The following is a 19,007-nucleotide window of genomic DNA, read 5'->3' on the forward strand; positions in this document are numbered from 1 at the left end:
CCAGCGATGCGGCCACTCACCAGGAACGGGGCGGTGGTGAAGGCGAAGATGATGGCCGCCCCGAAGTACGCCTGCACCTTGAGGGACTTCATCTCGTCCTCGCGAATGGCGAGCACCCGCTCCTGGAAGGACGTCTCCCAGGCGTACAGCTTCAGCACCTTGATGCCGCCCAGCATTTCGTTCATCAGCTTCAGTCGCTTGTCCTTGTGCCGCATCAGTTGAACCTGCAAGCCCGCATAGGAGCGAAGACGCACGTTCGATATCGTTCAATTCTTATAAAAATGGTCTATACACAGTCTACAGACTTCTTTTTGACTCTATTGACTTCCTGTATATATAGATTTTTGTTTATTCAGAGCCTATAGACTGTCTATATACAAAAGTATATTAAAAGTGTATGGCCATAAATCTATAGACTGTCTATAGACTGTCTATGACATTTGTGTTGCCTATAGACTTTTCTTTAGGACTTGTCTATAGACAGTCTATAGACTTCATAGACAGAAGTCTATAGACACTCTATAGACTGTCTCAAACTTCTTTTGAAAGAGAACTACAGTTATCATCAGCCGAATTGGCTGCACTGGGTGACAGTGAGTTCTCCCAACACCTCCAACTCCTCAAGCACCTGTGGGCGCGTGATACCAGAAAATTTCATGAGCTATCGTTCGGTACACCTTGAGTTAGCGTGAAGTTCCGCCCGCATTCATGACCGCCACACACAGCTTACCCGCGACAAGCAGGCAGTACCTTTTTAAAGCTTATCATGTTACTTAAACAAAAAGTTATTTACAAGACGAAATTATTAACTAAAGAATTTTGCTCTCTCCGGCTCGTTTATTACACTGAAACATTTCAATGTTGCTTTCGTTTACTGTTTTGATTGGATCCCGCAGCAATACAAGACGCTGCAAGCCGTGGTCCAGTGTTGCCGACAACAGTTTAATTTGTATCCGCTATAGTTGTATCCTGCTATAGCCACTCCAAGAGACTATCTACCGCCACCACGGAACTCGGTGAGCAAGCAAGCGACTCAGACGTTCTTACAGCTACCATGAGATCTTGCTACACTACAGAAGGGCAGGAAACATGGAAAAGTTGCATATTCCTTAGAGTGGATACCTTGGTGCAATTTAAGATGTTTTACGTCATAGCGGGAGCTGCAGCCTTTAACCTAAATTCTCCTCGTCGTTTAGAAGCCTAAGAAACGAAAATTGATTGCGTTTTGAAACATCATAACTTGGATCATAACGTAACCAGTAAAACTGGATGCAACATAAGAACACACAAGATAAACACTTTCACGTCCATTTCGTTGAAATCTCTCTACTAGAAGCTCAGGAGAACCGCTTTTTCAAAATAAATCTCTCCCGTGAAAACAAATTCACAAAATCGAATTCATAAAAACTAGCAAGAGATCAAGCTATAACGTCAACAAAGCTGCCCCTTAAATATCCGTTATATTTTAAAATAAACTATGCAATAGTATTCGCTGTTTGAGTGATATGGCAGCCTCCGCTAATTGGCCTAGGTTCTCTGCGAGGTTTTTTCCGTAGCGAGATTTTTAAAATAGCAGTGTGGATTAACAGGCTTGGAAAGCCGACATTCTTCGTGCTATTGTGCTATGCCCTGCTCATGCAGATTTTACTGAGTGCTCCTGTCAAACCTAGCAATATGCACTGAATTACTGAATTGTGACCGACTATTCTCTTTATTTGTTGATTTTAATTTCACGTAACGCACCCTCGCATGAGGCCACGGCAGTATAAGATGGCCCACAAAGCAAGAACTGAATCACATAAACATGACACCCTGTGTAGGCACATGGAAACGCAAAGTAGTAACACGTCAGCTACAAATCGCAGAAACTGAAAGTTCTTTCACAAGTAGAGTACGAGTTGGGCCAGGGAGGAAACTCCAAAATTTCTATACAACGTGAAAAATAATGCTTTTGACGTGCCAGCAGGGTCAGTAAAAGGCGCCATGTTTATTGTTTGATAGACTCCTAATTGTGATGGCTTAGAAATTATTAAAATAGATGTCAAGTGAAGCTCAAAACACACACGGTTAGTTAACGGGGGAAAGAACTTTACACATTCAGTTTGACAATGTGAGAAAAGTGGAGTGAGACCCCGATCCTACAGATGAGGAGGCGAAAAATTTATGTCACATTGGTGAGGTGTGAAATGGGCAGCCGTATGCTGAACTTACCTGGCACTTCCTGATGTATGCAGTGACCGCACCGTTCACGGGTATCAAGATGATCATCACTCCGAGGCCACCCAATGTGGCGATGCCCAGCTGTCCCCAGAGAAGCCAGATGGCGAGACCGATCTGCAGGGGGGTGATCCAGATGAGGTTGAACACTTGGATGTAGTCCATCACCCTCTGCGTGTCCACCGACATGAGGTTGACGATCTCTCCCGTTGTGTACTGACCCCTCGCGACGCTGGACAGAACCAGGGCCTGCGAAACAAGCAGGAGCGACAGTGTCAACATGAATGCACATATATGCAATTTGATCCTAAGTTCGGGTGTCTTTCCTGATAAACTGAAAATTGCAAGAGTATCCGTTGTTCATAAAGGAGGTGATAAATGTAGCCTTAATAACTACAGACCTATCTCTGTCTTGCCAATCTTTTCTAAAATAATAGAACAGGTTATAAATACACGCCTTCTAAACTACTTCCAGCACAACGACGTCATAGTAGAACAACAGTATGGATTCCAAAAATCTAAGTCAACGGAGACGGCCCTTCTATACATTAAAGATCGAATAATAGATAACTTTGAGCATAAATTGTACACAGTAGGATTGTTTCTTGATTTCAAAAAAGCATTCGACTCTATCAAATATGAAATCTTACTGCAAAAGTTACCCAACTACGGAATTAGGGGTGTTGCTCTCGACTTAATTAAGAGTTACCTGTCAAACAGATTTCAGTACACAGCGGTAGGCAAAGTGCAGTCAGATATTGGTGTTATCGCATATGGGATACCACAAGGGTCTATACTTGGTCCATTATTGTTTCTGTTATATATTAATGATATTGTAAATATTCCACTAACCCCGCAAATTATCCTGTATGCTGATGACACTAACGCCTTTTTTTCTGGTGCGAATATTGTAGATATTGAGAGGCAGGCGAATGTCTGGCTGTGTAACCTATCGGTGTGGCTTGACGTAAATAAACTAGCCCTAAACACGAACAAAACAAAATATATTGTATTTCGACCAAAAAATAAATGTATGTCAGACATTCTTCTGCGCTTCGGCAATGAGCAAATTGAACGCGTTGCATCACATAAATTTCTAGGTGTAATCTTTCAGGAACACCTAAACTGGTCTACACATGTCTCAAAAGTTCGAACAGATATATCAAGAACGATTGGGCTTACCTATAAACTAAAGGATTTGCTACCGCCATGGTTAAAAAAGCAATTGTATTATGCTCTAATACACTCCCGTCTGCACTACTGTGTTCTTGTATGGGGTACGACCACAAAAACAAATTTAGAGAACCTACATGTACTACAAAAACATTTTCTGCGCCAAATAGAAAATGTCCCACGCCGAACTCATTCAGCACCGTTATTCCAAAAACACCGAATCCTGACTATCACAAACATCCTATGTAAAAAACTAGCACTAGCTATATACACTCAAATCAAACAGAATGCATCATCGTTCACTGAGAAATATCTTCATAAAGAACACATGTACAATCTCCGGCATACCATTTATAACAGAGACAGGATTCGTACAAACTACGGAACACAAAAGTTAACATATCAGATTCCTGACTTCTTGAATAAGCACGCCATGGTTATGAATATCATTACTGACAGTTCTTCAGCTCTAGCCTTTAAAAGAAACATTAACACATTTTTTTTGAGCACACAATTTTGACTATTTCCTTTTTTTTTTCTGGGTTCCAAGTAGACACCGGATGGTTTCTGTTGTGAATGTCTTATTGTTCCCGCTTGCTTATTTTCTCTGCCTATTACTGCATGCGATTTATTTTTGGCTGTTTGTTTCCTCGCAGTATGACTTAGCCCTGTATGCTATGCTGTATTAATGTGTTCCTTTTATGTTGATCGAAACTTTGTTCAACGATCTGACTGTACCTGCTGTTGAGTGATGTGTTTGGGAAGGGGGGAAGGGGGCCGACACTGAGTCAGGCATTAATTTGCCTTTATGTCTGCCTCCTAGGCACCTATTACTGCTGCCTGAATAAAATGGCTTTGACTTTGACTTTGACTTTGAAAGTCAGTCAACAAGGCGGAAGTTTAACCACCATCGTCATGTTTGTTGTGGGTCTGTGAAATAACGGTGATTACATTTCCAGATGGCAGTGCACAGAGACTCAGCGTGGCAGTTTCTTATCACCTTGAATAATACGGCTCGCCACAGGCGTCCTTGAAAGTTCACCATCAAAAGGTAACGGGGAAGGAGCACTAAGCTTCGTCCCGCTTATACAAACAGTTTTTGTTTTCTTCCTTCCAAACTCTGAAGGGGCCTTAGAAAAAGGAGCCTTAGCGGTGGCTCAGTGGTTATGGCGCTCAGCTGCTGACTCGAAAGACGTGGGTTCGATCCCGGCCACGGCGGTCGATTTTGGATGGCGGTAGAATTCTAGCGGCCCGTGTACTGTGCGATGTCAGTGCACTTTAAAGAACCCCAAGTGGTCGAAATTTCCGAAGACCTTCACTATGGCGTCCCTCATAGCCTGCGTCGCTTTTGGACTTTAAACCCCGCATAAAACAAGCCAAACCAAGCTCTGAAGCTGACCAGTACCGGCGATCTAACTAATGCATGAGGTTTGCAGCGTGCTCCTGTCGTAAGGAATTAAAGCGATGCTGCTGGAAAAGTGTGAACAAGGAAAACAAAAATAAAAGTTTTTCGAATGCCAACAAAGCTATTTCTGGTCTGGAAGAGGAAGCGTGGTGGAGACCTTCGGGGTAATTTCGACTAACTGAGGGGCCTTGACGTGTACACGAGGTGTGGATGCACAACCGTTTCCGCATTTCTCCTCGATCGAAGTGCACCCGCTCAGCTGCAGGATAGCTGCCATGCCACATAGATGGCTTCGGGAGTGCCCGCCAACTGAGTCAATGTGAACTGTTTCGTACCGGAAGTAACAAATCTCCCGTCTCTCGTTGTCTGTTCGCAGGTACTTCAGCGCGGTGGCCTGCTATAGGTTGGCACTTAGATTCAATTTCTAAATCCTTTGCTGGCACCAAGAGAGCCTATACGTGGCGAAAGACACCAATCTCTGCTAAATAACGATTATTAGAAGATAGTCTCATAGCACTACGTAACATAATGTGAAGCAACTAATTTTATGGCATAGAGCACGTCTATTGTTACGGGTACCGTTGATGTCCAGTCGGGGCATGCTCGAGTCACCGCAGCTTCGATGTCTCTGCCAAAGTGAGCTATGACTGCTGCAGAGTTCACCGTCCGTGCCAGTCGGTAGTACCGTAGGACTCCGCACGACAGTAAACACACCAAAGCAGCGCTCGAGAAACCAGCAGGACACTAGCAGGCAGTTTAAACGGCACTTGGAACATGCATAAGCAGGACAGCCGCGCATTATACCTTCTTGTAGATGGCATTGATGATGGCTGAACGCATGCGCATCGAGATGACGTAGATGCGGTAGTCGTACTGGCCGTTGAGGATGGACTCCAGCATGGCCGAGAAGAACATGGTGAAGGCGAACAGCAGGCCGCGCCACAGGGGGTCGTTGGAGCTGACGAAGGCGATCAGCATGCTGCGATAAACGAGAGGAAGGTCGGTGCCAAGAGGCAGCAGAGGTGCAGTGAATACGAGGGATGGACACCACGACGAATTACAATACGCCGCTTCCTCAGTCAAGAAGTTTCTCCGCACTGAAGGTACGGAACAGCTCTGCGTAACTCGGACCCTCCAGCTGCACGTCGAAGCCGTATATTGTAGCAACAGCAGCTGGAAGTAATCATAAGTCAGTTGTTTATTCCTTCTCTCTCTTGTATTTCACACGCCAGTGTGTGCGATAGGACAAGAGGAAAGCCTTTATACCATGGCTTTGGTGGTTCTGAGCCCCGAAATACAACGGCAGCGAAAGCGCTAAAAGACGGTGTGTGCCTGCAGACGTGCACTTTTGCACGATAGCGCGCTGTACTCGCTGTCCGCTGACGGGCTTGACCCACTTCTACCGACCGCCCAAGCCGCCCGTACGTAGGTCACGGTGTTCAGTGCGATGACGACCATTGTTAGTTAGGGAGACGCCGCATTGGGGCTCGGAGATTGAGTTACATCTCCGATATAGACACGTACATGATTCTACATGAGACAATAGACATGATTCTCTTATTCAAGAAAAGTGAAAATCGCCACCGGAGGGTTATTACGGAAGCCAGTAGTATTGGTCATCCGGCATATAGCTGATCGCGACTTTCACAAGTGTGCTGTTCTCAAGCATTTACGGCTGACCACTTCGGTGTAGACAGTGGTGCTTCGCGCGTAGCTTCGACTGCAAAGGAAGTTGTCCGTGAGTACAGTTTTCGGACGGGCATGCAACTTCATCGGCTTTTTTGCACTCATCAGTGCCATGCCAGATCAATACACAGGTTTCAGAGTTTTATGTCTGTATCGAAAGCAGTTTCGCCGAAGATATCTGGTACTAAACGGAACTCCGACGTGTCTTGCAAAAGGTCGTTTTCCACCTTGTACTTAGGTGATGACCACCAAAAGCCACCAGCCAGCATAAACCGCTACTATAGCGACGAAGTGTACGTTCACGTGCAGTGACACTTTCAGTTACTCGGTCCTAAGTAAAAGTAGTTGCTCCCGGGGAACGTTCGCTCATACGTTTGCGTGTTCATTGGGGCCGTTCACATTTCCTGCTAGCACACTTCCGCAAGGAAATGTTGCACCCATGGTTTTCATAGCAGAGTCGGCACCTGTTCCAAAATGCCAATAACGTTCTTTGTGCAGACATAGGCATGGAGAGGCTAATTAATTTTTAAAAAAAAACGACTTTTCCTGTCATTTGGAGATCACTGACATGTTACTCCACTTTGACTTTGAAGAGCGGCTTTAGATAATAAAGACTTTTACGGGAGGCTGCGGAAAGTAGTTAGATAAAGAGAATATACAAAAAAAAATTGAGTCGTCGATATACGTGAACTGATCTCAAGGTAAGGTACTAAAAGCGTTTAAACTTTTCCTGCATGTCCAATTTCTGCAACTGCTGGTCATTTGTCTGCGATAACAACATAGCGCAGTGGGCTAGTTGGTATTTCATCTTGAAGGGAAGAAACAGAGCAACTAAAGCGAAGGATGTAAGTGTATTTTCTTTCCCCTGTCCTTCGTTTTAGTTGCGCTGCTTCGTTCTTTCATGACTGGCCTGTGATGCAAGGCGTCTAGTAGAGGGCCGTGCAGTAATTCTGAGTGATAGGATTTCTTTTATCGTACTTTAATTTTAGTTTCACATTCCTCAAAATGGCTCGTTTGGATTTAGATCTGACTCCTCTTTCTCAGTAGCAGAATGTCCCAGCCACTGCGACCGTAACTTTGACCGTTTCACCCAGGGGCCCACAAAAGGTTCGGCCTTTTCATCGCACTTTTGTTATTTGCATGCATGCTATTTAGGTGAACATGCCAAGTGGTAGGCGTCCTCACGTGCGTTATTTGAGTAGGAAAATGATATTCGTCGATACGGCCCGCACTCACTCGAGGATGAGCGGTCCGACGAAGGTGAGCACGCTGGCCACCAACTTGACGAGCGCCACCAGGGTGAGCTCCAGCCAGTAGGTGCGGAACAGGGGCGTCATTATACCGATCATGGACACCAGAGGGCGCCGGCCATCGGCGTCGGGCTTCTTGCTCGGCACAGCCCTGCGCCAAGAAAAGGAGGAAATGGTCGTCACTAACGGTTAAGAGATCGGAAGAGGGCGGAGTGGGTGAGGGAACAAACGCGGGTTAATGACATCATAGGCGAGATCAAGAGGAAGAAGTGGGCCTGGGCATGGCATGTAATGCGAAGGCAAGATAACCGCTAGTCCTTAAGGGTAACGGAGTGGATTCCAAGAGAAGGCAAACGTAGCAGGGGGCGCCAGAAAGTTAGGTGGGCGGATGAGATTAAGTAGTTTGTTGGGATACAGTGGCGGCAACTGACAAAGGACAGGGCTAATTGGAGAGACATGGGAGAGGCATTTGCCCTGCAGTGGGTGTAGTCAGGCTGATGATGATGACCGGCGGAAGGTCGAGCTCTTATTTCCGGACTTATTAAAGCTGTACAAAAACAAGTTTATCTGCTTCGAAGTATCTAGAAGCAGCTACAGGCAAACTAATGGCATTTATCTTTGGTTATAGGCGCGAAAAAAGACAGAACACAAGGCACAAGACGGGACGAAGCGCCTGTCTTTCGACCCGTCTCTCTGCGCTTCGTCCCGTCTTTCTGCCCTGTGTCCTGTCTTTTTTCGCGCCTGTAACCTAAGGTGAACAGTTACCAACTTGCCCAGCAAGACGTTCTTTCAATGGCATTTAAGTTCCCTAAATTTTAGAGCCAGAATGGCGCATTCGTGTTAATTTTTGCACGCTCTATTGTACAAATAGCGTGACAGCATGTATCAGCGTGCACGTTTTAGAGAATCCCCGCTTGTCTAGTCCTCCCCCTTTCCGTGTTTGCTGCGCTCTTGTGAATCATGCCTACGCGATAATCTGCTGCTCTAGAGAAGTGTAGGCTCAGGCTAGGTGGAAGCAATACATGATGCGCTTCTACAGTGCGACAACCGATGGAGTCCAAGGAAATAGGAGGCAAGAATAGCGACGGTTGTCTCGTTAACTCGACCTCTGCCCCTCTATTCTATTTGTTGCGCTGCAAAAAAGTTGGGGGACAGTTAGCACACCTCGGAAGTAAAATGCGATTAAACTAGAGAGCCCCATTGCTGCTACTTTAGTGTTCCTGTTTCCCCGAGTGTCCACTAAGCCTTAGAAGAGGGACGTTCTTCTCTAACCGAAGCCAGAACTGATTCCTATCTGGTTTTCCCATCATGTTTCTTGCCTCTTTTTTCTTTATCTTGCTCTTTCTGCCCTCTCTTTCTTTCTCAAGTGGGCAGGTTGGGATGACATCACAAGGTCACGTGACCTCTCTCAGCCAATCAGTGAATTTCGTGACACACGCCGTCATTTTGCGGAATGGGGACTCGAATGCTGTCGTATTAAATCTGCTCCGAGTTCGCTGCACTGGCATCGCGAAAGACCCGTCAATACAGTCAATCAATCAATCAATCAATCAATCAATCAATCAATCAATCAATCATTTTTTATTCCAGACAATAATACAAAACTGTTGTCTTGGGGCACGTGACAAAAGGCGGAAAAGTGCCTGACGAGGTCACGCCACCCTGTGGCAAGCAGCGGTTTGACACTCATGCAGAGTTTACAACAGTGTTAGATCTTTGCAGGGAAATATCTAAGATGAAACTTCTCACGATGAAGATGAACGAGTCACGATGAAGTTCTCTGCTGTGACTGGTGTATTACGACCTCGGCTCTAAACTTGCGTGCAATGATGTCTATTCGCCGAATTATCTCGCAATGTATTTTGCTCGAGGGTCTAACTTGAATGCCGGCCTGTGTATCTAGATTGGAGAATGGTCTCACTCATTAAGGTATACACCAACTTTTCACAAGGCACCGTATCACTGCTCTGATCCTGAAGGCGAACAAATGGAAAGATAATCACGCACCCTCTCTTCTGCTTCTCTTTCTCGAAATGGTGGGAGAAGTCTTCCGAGATCTTGGCCGTCTGGTTGGATTCGTCCAGGGTCCACATCTGGTACATCTGCAGGGGTCTCATGAATCCCAGGATGGCCATGCTGGTGGGGAAAATCAGTGGCGTAAGTGACGCGCAATGTATTTTATTTATTTATTTATTTACTTATTTATTTATTTATTTATCGTACCCCTCAGGGCTAGACGCATTACAGAGGGGAAGTGGCAAAATACAAGAATAAGATTAGAAATACAGCAAAAAGACAAATTTAAATAACACCTGAGTACACAATGCTAGCTATAGCTTCGCGGAACATCTCGTAATTATTGATGCCGGTAATATCTATGGGAAGGTGATTCTAGTCACGCGAGGTACGCAGCAAGAATTACTGATAAAAATATTTGGCGTTAGAAGAAACTAAACCGACTTTGTGATTATGGTCAGTACGATGGGATACATATAATGACTGTGTGATTTTTCGCAGAGAAAAACCTTGTTCGAAAGAGTTGAACGCTTAGCGGTCAAAGACGGCATCCCCTTGGATCTCTTAATGAACAAATCGGCACTAATCAAGCACGAGCCCCGAGGCCGCTCTGACTAGAAAATACAACGCGTGCTGAGAGCAAGCCCAGCTGCTGCTTCAAAGCACCATGTTTAGAAGGTAGTGGGAAAAGCCGAACCATGTCCAGCTTTCTCCGTAAAAAATTCTGAAGATTGGAAAATTGTATAATATTCTCATGGAAATGTTGAAGGTAATGGCGCATTTTTCTGATATATAGCAAAATCTTTCTATTAAAGCGTTTCCATCGATCGCATCGAACAGTGAAGACTGCCATAAAATACCAATGCAGAACGTTTTCGACGATAGCAAAAACGTTAATAGAGATAAAAGATTCGAAACTTACGTCCGGTGATCTACGGATATATTGATTGTCGTAGCGAAATCTTAAATTATATGAAAAAATTGCCTTCATACATGGCTTCCAGAACAAAACTGCTTTTCTCCAGAACTGCTGGGTACGTATCGAATATTTTCGCGCCCTGCTGAAGCCTTGACGCCTCTTGCCCTGTGAACATTAAACTGAAAATATCGTACGCTGTAAATTTTGCCTTCGACAGCCTTCGTAATGCTTTCTTTGGACAAAGCTGAGGCTCGCCTAGTAGCTGTGACAGTTTGCGCTTCTTCTCCAGTTTCCCCCTCTTCAACCTCTGAACTTCCAAAAAATGACCGATACGAGTTCGACTAAACTAAGACGCAAAATCCGTAACGCAGCTCCCGATGTAAAAACACTCACTTATAACATCCTTGTAAAACCTGTAATTGAATATGGTAAAATTGTTTGGGATCCTTACACAGCGTCTAACAAATTAAAAATTGAGAAAGCTCAGAAACTTGCTTCCCGTTTTATTTTCAATAAATATCGCCGAACTGATTCACCGAGTGAATTATGTAAATTAGCAAACCTTAAAAGTTTAGAATACCGCACTAAGGTAGATAGGCTGAAGTTTCTTTACCTTTTAATCCATGGCCACTTGAATATCAACACATCACCATATTTTACAAAACACCCTAATGAAACATCAAGACATCGCCATTCCATGTATATTCATGTGCCGCGTTCTTATAGCGATTGTTTTAAGTACAGTTTTTTTCCTCGTGTTATTAAAGAATGGAACATGCTGCCTGCAGAGTCCATTGTAAATATTAACTCCCTCGACGCCTTTCTAGAAAGCCTGAAATCTTACCTGGACCGTAGTACACCAATGTAATAGTTTTGCCTCAGCACTTGCATGCGTTATTCTTATCTACTGTTTGATTTTTCCTTTGTTTTTTGTGTCGATATCGCAGTTGTGAAATGTACCTTGTTTTGAATGTGAATTTATTAGGTTTTCCACTCCTGTAATAGCCTGAGAAAGGCTGACAGTATCAATGAATGAATGAATGAATGAATGAATGAATGAATGAATGAATGAATGAATGAATGAATGAATGAATGAATGAATGAATGAATGAATGAATGAATGAATGAATGAATGAATGAAAGCGAAGTTCAACGATAATGAATGCTGCGTGACCCTCTAGCTGTGTTGCGTACCGGAAGGGCTTTTCCGCCCCATCTCTCTCCACTATTTCACAGCGACAGCAGTTAAAGGCACGCTCTCCAATTCAGCGGCGTAGTCGGCGTAATATCGCGCCACGCTGATTGGTCAGCACGCAGTGACGTCATGCTTGACATCCTTGCCACGACCCATCACATCGCGCGACGCGCCACATCGATTGATCCGCGTGCCGTGACGTCACGCATGACTTCACCGTAACGCGCCACGCTAATAAGCCCGAAGCTTATCTTACATTTATCAGATCTCAAATAGAATACGCATGCTCAGTCTGGGATTCCCATCAAGCTAATCGTTCTAACACCCTCGAAGCTGTACCAAATCGCGCTGCCAGGTTTATTTTCTCAGACTACTCTTATCATTTCAGTGTCACTGCACTCAAATCACGGGCTAATCTTACTAATCTTGAAAAGCTACGCTTTTCCTACCATACGCCACTCAATGTTTCAGCAATTTTACCAGTTCATCGGCAATCAAGTCGCACCAGCCATCCTAAAGCCGTCTATCCGCCCCCAGCTCCGACCACAGCCCATCTTCGTTCGTTTTTTGTTCAGACCGCTCGGGACTGGAACAAACTGCCTGTCGACGCTGTGCACCACTCCGACCCACATTCCTTCAAGACTGCCATTGAACCACTCTGCACTTGATCACTTTGCCCATACCTCATGTAATACCCCACACCAAGGGGCATTTGAGGTGCTAATAATAATGATAATAATAATAATAATAATAATAATAAAAACTATCCTCATGAGTAACGGAATAGTGACGTCACATGCAATTTTCCTGCAAAGAAGAAAAATAATAAAGAATATACAAAATATAGCACTGCCCACCTCAAACAGCAGTTGCTGAATCTCGCGTTGTACAGTGGCAACTATCTTGACCAACTTCCCTTTTTTTTTGGGGGGGGGGGGGGGGGGGGGTGGGCGTTCTACACATTCGCCTACCTTACTATCTTCTGTAAAAACTATGCCAGCGCATCAAAGCGAAGAACACATTCAGTCAACTTATTTCTCTCTCTAAGAATTCCGGTCTTATAGGCTGCACTCTCCCAGCTCCGATTAACACACCTCCCGTGAGCCTTAACAATACACGACCCGTAAGTGCGCCTCTTCTCTGCTCTGCGCAAGCGCGCATGTACGGACTCACAGATGGGCCTAATGAAAGGCGAAACTATAAAATGAAAGGAAGCCTCCTGCATCCCTACACTACAGCAAATTAAAGGGCGAATCAGGTTACACCGTCTATCGCATCTCAACCGTCGTTTCCCCAAGAGCTAATAGTTTTTGTGGATACTTGCGCTGTTGTTATGTATTCAGAACAACGCTAATAAAAAATGTGATCGTGCCAAAATAGCCCGCTTGCTGTTTCCAACTCCTGAAATGTTATATATATAAAATGACGACAACAGCAATAACTTGAGAATCAACGGTATTCTGAATAGACACGTAGTAAACAGAATAAACCAAGTTATTCATTGTTGTATAGAAACAGTCTGTAGACTGTCTATAGACTTCTTATGGATTGAATTGCCTTCCTGCAGATATTTCATTTGATCTATTCGGTGTTTATAAACTATCTATTGACAAAATTCTACTAACGATCTGTAGATTCACTACAGACTACAGTCTACTGGATTCCTTTGTAGACAAAAGTCTTGGGACAGTACAGAGAATGTGTGAAGAAATTTTTGTAAGGAATTTTTTAGAACGATTTCCAAGGTTAACAGGAATATCAAAACCCTTATGAGCGCTTGTTTCACTCAGGTGCGTTCAGACGCTGCCGCTTACCCGTTGAACCACCAGAAGAGAAGCTTGGACAGGAACGATGCCCGCGCCTCGGGACATTGTCTCTGCCGAAGAGAAGGGCAAGAAATGAGCCGGCAGCGATCGCGCTACAACGCCTTGGCTGCGCTCACCGGGGCCACCTTGGGGCTGATATCCTGCGGGGTGTCCGCGAAGCAGCTGAGCAGGAACTGCCCCACCAGCACTGGGCAGTACATCACGATGGTGACGAAGCGAAACTCGATCTGGTCGTCCGACATGGGTCGCACGTCCTGAGGCCCCAGAAAAGGACAGATTAGCGCATCAAGGTTCAGTTATGTCTTGTAGCGACACTTCGGCAGTTGTCGTATTTCTTGACCACTTGTACAGTACTTGGGCAATACTTTTGCCAGCGGACATCCGCTTAAAGGGCAACTGCAGCACTTTTTTGAGGATTTCGCGATGTTCAAGGATTCAAATCTCTGTAGGCTGTAGGTAAATCATGCCAAGTGTTTTTGCACTAGCATTTAAAATAGTGGCGTAATCGACGATTGAAATTTGAGCTTCGCCTCAATGCACCGGAGAAGTGCTGGAAAATTCAGCATGACGTCACGCAAGGTATGATTTCAAATTACCGCTGTCGTCAGCCACACCCTGCCCTGACTTGTTAGACGCTGCGAAACAACTCTCAGCAGGGTTTGCCTTCGGTGGCGTTGGTTGTTTTTTTTTTTTTCAAAGCAGGCGTTTGTGGGTTGGAAATGTACCGATACCTTCGATGACGTCATCATGCGTCCCCCACTTGTCGTTGTGCGCTGCGGAGAAGCTTTAAGGGCATCCGGATTTTAATCGGCGACTGCTGCACTATTTCAGGTGCTAGCCCAAAAAGACTTCGCATGCTTTACCTGCATGTTTCACACATTTGACCCCCTTAAGCTCGTTGATTTCTGAAGCCTATGCACTTTCCCTTTAATCAAGATAGCCGGTGCCCACTAGCTGGCCTGACTTGTATGGAGTTTTCACAACCGTCACGCATGTCGCTTATATGGTTACGAGGCTTCAATTTCTAAATGCCGCGAAGAAAAATATTTTAGGAGGCTCGAAGTTGTGCACAAGAAATATTTTTTCAGTAATTAAGACAAATGTAAAGTGGATGATTTTTTTTTCTTTTTCACTAAATGCCAGGAGTAAAACTGGGCAAAAGGGGACTTTTCAAAAAATTTCAGGGAAAATTTAAGAGCTGAAATTGTCGTCCTTTTTTCTAAATTTACGGAGTTCTCAGCTGCTGCAGGAAGGAAAGGGTTGAAAGAAAGAAGAAAGTATTTAGCATAAAACATGAAATACAAACACACAACTTCAGGGACCCAAAAAAATTTTTTAAGGGTCTAATTGAGGGAGTTTTTCGGTAAGGCATGGAACATCACTGTTAAAGTGTCCGTCAACTTCTGCGCTGAATTTCAACTCGTGTCACTGCACGGAAACTGAAGATTGGTTCAGTTTGGTTTATTTGGGTTTAACGTCCCGAAGCAACTCAGGCTATGAGGGGCGCCGTAGTGAAGGGCTCCGCAAATTTCGACCACCTGGGGTTCTTTAACGTGCACTGACATATTGCACAGCACACGGGCCTCTGGAATTTCGCCTCCATCGAAATTCGGCCGCCGCGGCCGGGATCGAACTCGCGTCTTTCGAGACAGCAGCCGAGCGCCGTAACCACCGAGCCACCGCGGCGGGGCTGGAAACTGAAGTGATTTTCAATGGCGTGCACGGGAAGACCTCACCTCACTGAAGACCTGCAGGAGCACCGACCGGTAGCGCACGACCGAGGTCAGGGACATCAGCAGCCAGAATATGAACAACGGGCCGGACGTGCAGACTCCGCGTCTACAGGCAGTGATTATCAGCGCCAGAGCTAGAATCTGAAAAGTGAGGGTAAACACGAGAAAAGAAGAATTGACTTTTGCAGCCATCTTTTACTTTATTTATTGTGAATTAAATTTTAATTACAATGTGCCCCTTCTAGTGATGCAAAACTATCGGTTAATTAACAATCGGAATATTTTTGAAACCCTCGATAGGGTTGTCTGTCGGTAGTATCACTATCGATAGTACGATCTGGACCTCTGTCTGGGCCACCGGCATTTTGCCTTCATCGAAATGGCCCTGGCCAGGATCGGACCCGTGCCATTAGCGTCAGCAGCCGAGCACAATGACCACTGAGCCAATGCGGCGGCTCAGTTTCAAATGTGGCCACCACTATATTCGTTCGGAAAGTCGCCAGGAAGGGCTCGCCAACTTTCGCGCGTGATTGTGGGTCCTCTGCTGCGTGTAGAGGAAACCTATACAGCTTTTTCGCTTGTGTGGATGTCATTGAGTAATTACTCTCTTATTAGAAATCTACTCCACCTTGGGGGATTCCCCGAAACATTTGACCAGAGATGGTTACGAAATGGAAAACTTGGTGACTATAAACAGTTAATGTCACGTGGTGTAAAAAGCCATAAAAACGATAAAACATCAGTAGCATGGTAACAAGGGTAAAAGTGATAAAAACTGAAGAAATGAAATTGTCGAAAGAATATAAACTGAATGTGACAAGGCACGACTAAAAAAAAGTGCAAAGACTTTAGCAATATAAACGATGAAACAGTGACACTCAATGATTCAAACAAGCGCAGTCAGCAATAAAAATTTAGCAATGTTGTTCCACAAAGACAAGTTCACTCCCGTACAATGATTTTGACGCGTCACTGACACATCCGAAGCCCTTTATTTTTATAAAGAAGGCTTCCTACAACTCCCGGGCTACGCTGTCTCTACTTCCATCAAGAACAACAGTTCGCGTAAACGAGTCATGCATTTACATCCTTTGCAATGAAGCGCTAAATTAGAGCCAGTGCTTTTTTTCAAGTGAGCGTTCATATTCCCGTAACCGTTCGTTCAAGCACCTTCCGGTCTGTCCGATATAAACTTTGTCGCATGTGAGCGGAATCTACTAAATCATCCCTTCCCTACACCTGACGAACATGTAGGCATGCTGTAAGCCACAGGTTTGCTCTCTTGGTTTTTCGTTATTAACCTTACGACACAATATAGCTAGCTTGCAAGGAGCGGAAAACACTACGGCGATGTTGTATTTATTGCCAACCATTTTCATATCATGTGCTACCCGGTGGGAATACGGGACGACGACTTGTCTCACCCGTCTGTTGCTTTCCTGAGTAACGTTTCTTTTCTTGCCTTTAACTTCCTGAAGCAAAGCTTAAGTCACTGCCGATATACTTTTCTGCGGTTTAATAGGATTAATAACGAAAAACCAAGAGAGCAAACCTGTGGCGTACAGCATGCCAACATGTTCGTCAGGTGTAGTGAAGGGGTGATCTACCAGATTCCGCTCACATGCGACAACGTCTATATGGGACGGACCGGAAGGTGCTTGAACGAACGTTTATGGGAACACGAGCGCTGACTTGAAAAAAGTACTGGCTCTAATCTAGTGCTTCATTGCAAAGAATGTAAATGCATGCCTCGTTTACGCGAAACTGTTGTTCTTGATGGAAGTAGAGACAGCGTAGCCCGGGAGTTGAAGGAAGCCTTCTTTATAAAATGAAGGGGCTTCGAATGTGTCAGTGACGCGTCAGAATCATTGTACGGGAGTGAACTTGTCTTTTTGGAACAACATTGCTAAATTTTTATTGCTGACTGCGTGTGTTTGAATCACTGTTTCATTGCTTTTATTGCTAAAGTCTGCCCTTTTTTTTAGTCACACGTTGTCACATTCAGTCGGTTCACATTCTTTCGACAATTTGATTTCGTCAGTTTTTATCGGTTTTGCCCTTGCTACCATGCTATTCATGTTTTATCGGTTTTTATGGCTCTTTACACCAAGTGACATTAACTGTTTATAGTCATCAAGTGTCCTTTTTGTAACGTTGACTGTAACCATGTAACGTTGACTGCATCTGATTCTGCAATTGGGTTCAGCTTCAGTTAAGGACAACGCAGCGAGCTATGGAAAGAAAAATGATAGGTGTAACGTTAAGAGATCGGAAGTGGGCGGAGTGGGTGAGGGAACAAACGCGTGTTGATGACATCCTAGTTGAAATCAAGAGGAAGAAGTGGGCTTGGGCAGGGCATGTGATGCGAAGGGAAGATAAACGCTGGTCCTTAAGGGTAACGGAGTGGATTCCAAGAGAAGGTAAGAGTAGCAGGGGGTTGCAGAAAATTAGGTGGGCGGATGAGATGAATAAGTTTGCGGAGATGCGGTGGCCGCAGTGTGCAAAGGACAGGGTTAATTGGAGAGACATGGGAGAGGCCTTTGCCCTGCAGTGAGCATAGTTAGGAAGATGATGATGCCTTGTAATGCAAGGATGGTACATGGTAGAGTGCTACTTACAAATGTAACCAAGCGTATGATAGGAGCGTAGTATTCGACGGGGAACACGATCTGTCCGTCGGTGTAGCGAGTCCGGGCTTGAGCGATCTCCAGCAGCGACAAAACAATCAGGAGGAGCGACAGCAGCTGCAAAAACAAAGCAACATGGTGTCTGGATCAATGTTTTTCGTTACGTACGCTTCGCAGTTATCACTCCGTCGAGGCATGGGTTGGCACGACGAGGACATTTGAAGCGTAGATGTCTGTTGTCTCTCGTCGCGTGCAGGACAAGTGCACATAATTGAGGCGTAACTTTCTAATGTTTATACTGAATTTAATGGCGCTGATGTTACGCCGCCAACGCCACTCACCTCCTCAGATATGGTTCAGCGCAAATTGTTGCACTTAATATCGCACATAAGTCCAAGCTTCTTTGATTACTGCGCATCACTTAGACACAGCCACAGGGCGGAAGAGATAAAACACTTCCACGCGTCGAGCGCGAACTCAGAACTCTATAGAATGCATTTCTCTTGAGTTTGTAGGCTTTTTTAACGCATTCTTTGACGAAGTTACTTCCATAATAATACAAGTACTGCCGCATTTTTCTTCGCTGATTTATTACATTTTTTTTATTAGGGCTATTTCACGTGCAGTCAATGCAATGAAAGGGTCGCTATCAAGGCGGAAAGCTTGGCTAGTTGCTGTGTCATCATTAATTAAAAAAACTAGCTCATAAAATAAGGCCACAGACATAAAAGGAGACAGGACGAGCGTTAGACATCAACTGAGGAATTTACTGCGAGTTTGCGCTCGTTCTGACCCAGTGTGCGCATGTGGCACCGAAGTGCTTTTATGTGCCTGTTTGTCGCAGTCAATTCCACAGTTTAGCGCTCGTCCTGTCTCCTTCTATGTCCGTGTCCTCGTTTTATGCGCTAGTCTTTTAGTTAATGAAGGGTCGCTATTGTAGAGTGCTAATTCAGCATTGCC

At 44.8% G+C, this 19,007-nt stretch overlaps 1 protein-coding gene across 1 annotated transcript in view; it reads right to left on the reverse strand.

Annotated features, from left to right (window-relative positions):
- Positions 1-19,007, reverse strand: part of LOC149326759 (ATP-binding cassette sub-family C member 1-like) — a 112,412-nt gene that overhangs the window by 59,320 nt on the left and 34,085 nt on the right. Inside the window, exons 3-11 of the mRNA XM_089563814.1 lie at positions 18,039-18,164; positions 15,424-15,561; positions 13,804-13,941; positions 13,676-13,737; positions 9,739-9,867; positions 7,718-7,882; positions 5,600-5,774; positions 2,212-2,466; positions 21-224 (exon numbers count right to left, since the gene is read on the reverse strand). Of these exons, the coding sequence (XP_089419940.1) occupies positions 21-224; positions 2,212-2,466; positions 5,600-5,774; positions 7,718-7,882; positions 9,739-9,867; positions 13,676-13,737; positions 13,804-13,941; positions 15,424-15,561; positions 18,039-18,164 (1,392 nt within the window). The remainder of the gene's footprint in view (positions 1-20; positions 225-2,211; positions 2,467-5,599; positions 5,775-7,717; positions 7,883-9,738; positions 9,868-13,675; positions 13,738-13,803; positions 13,942-15,423; positions 15,562-18,038; positions 18,165-19,007) is intronic.

Source organism: Amblyomma mixtum, chromosome 10 (genome assembly GCF_055824585.1).
Source record: "Amblyomma mixtum isolate Tamu chromosome 10, ASM5582458v1, whole genome shotgun sequence".
Classification (NCBI taxonomy): Eukaryota; Metazoa; Arthropoda; class Arachnida; order Ixodida; family Ixodidae; genus Amblyomma; species Amblyomma mixtum.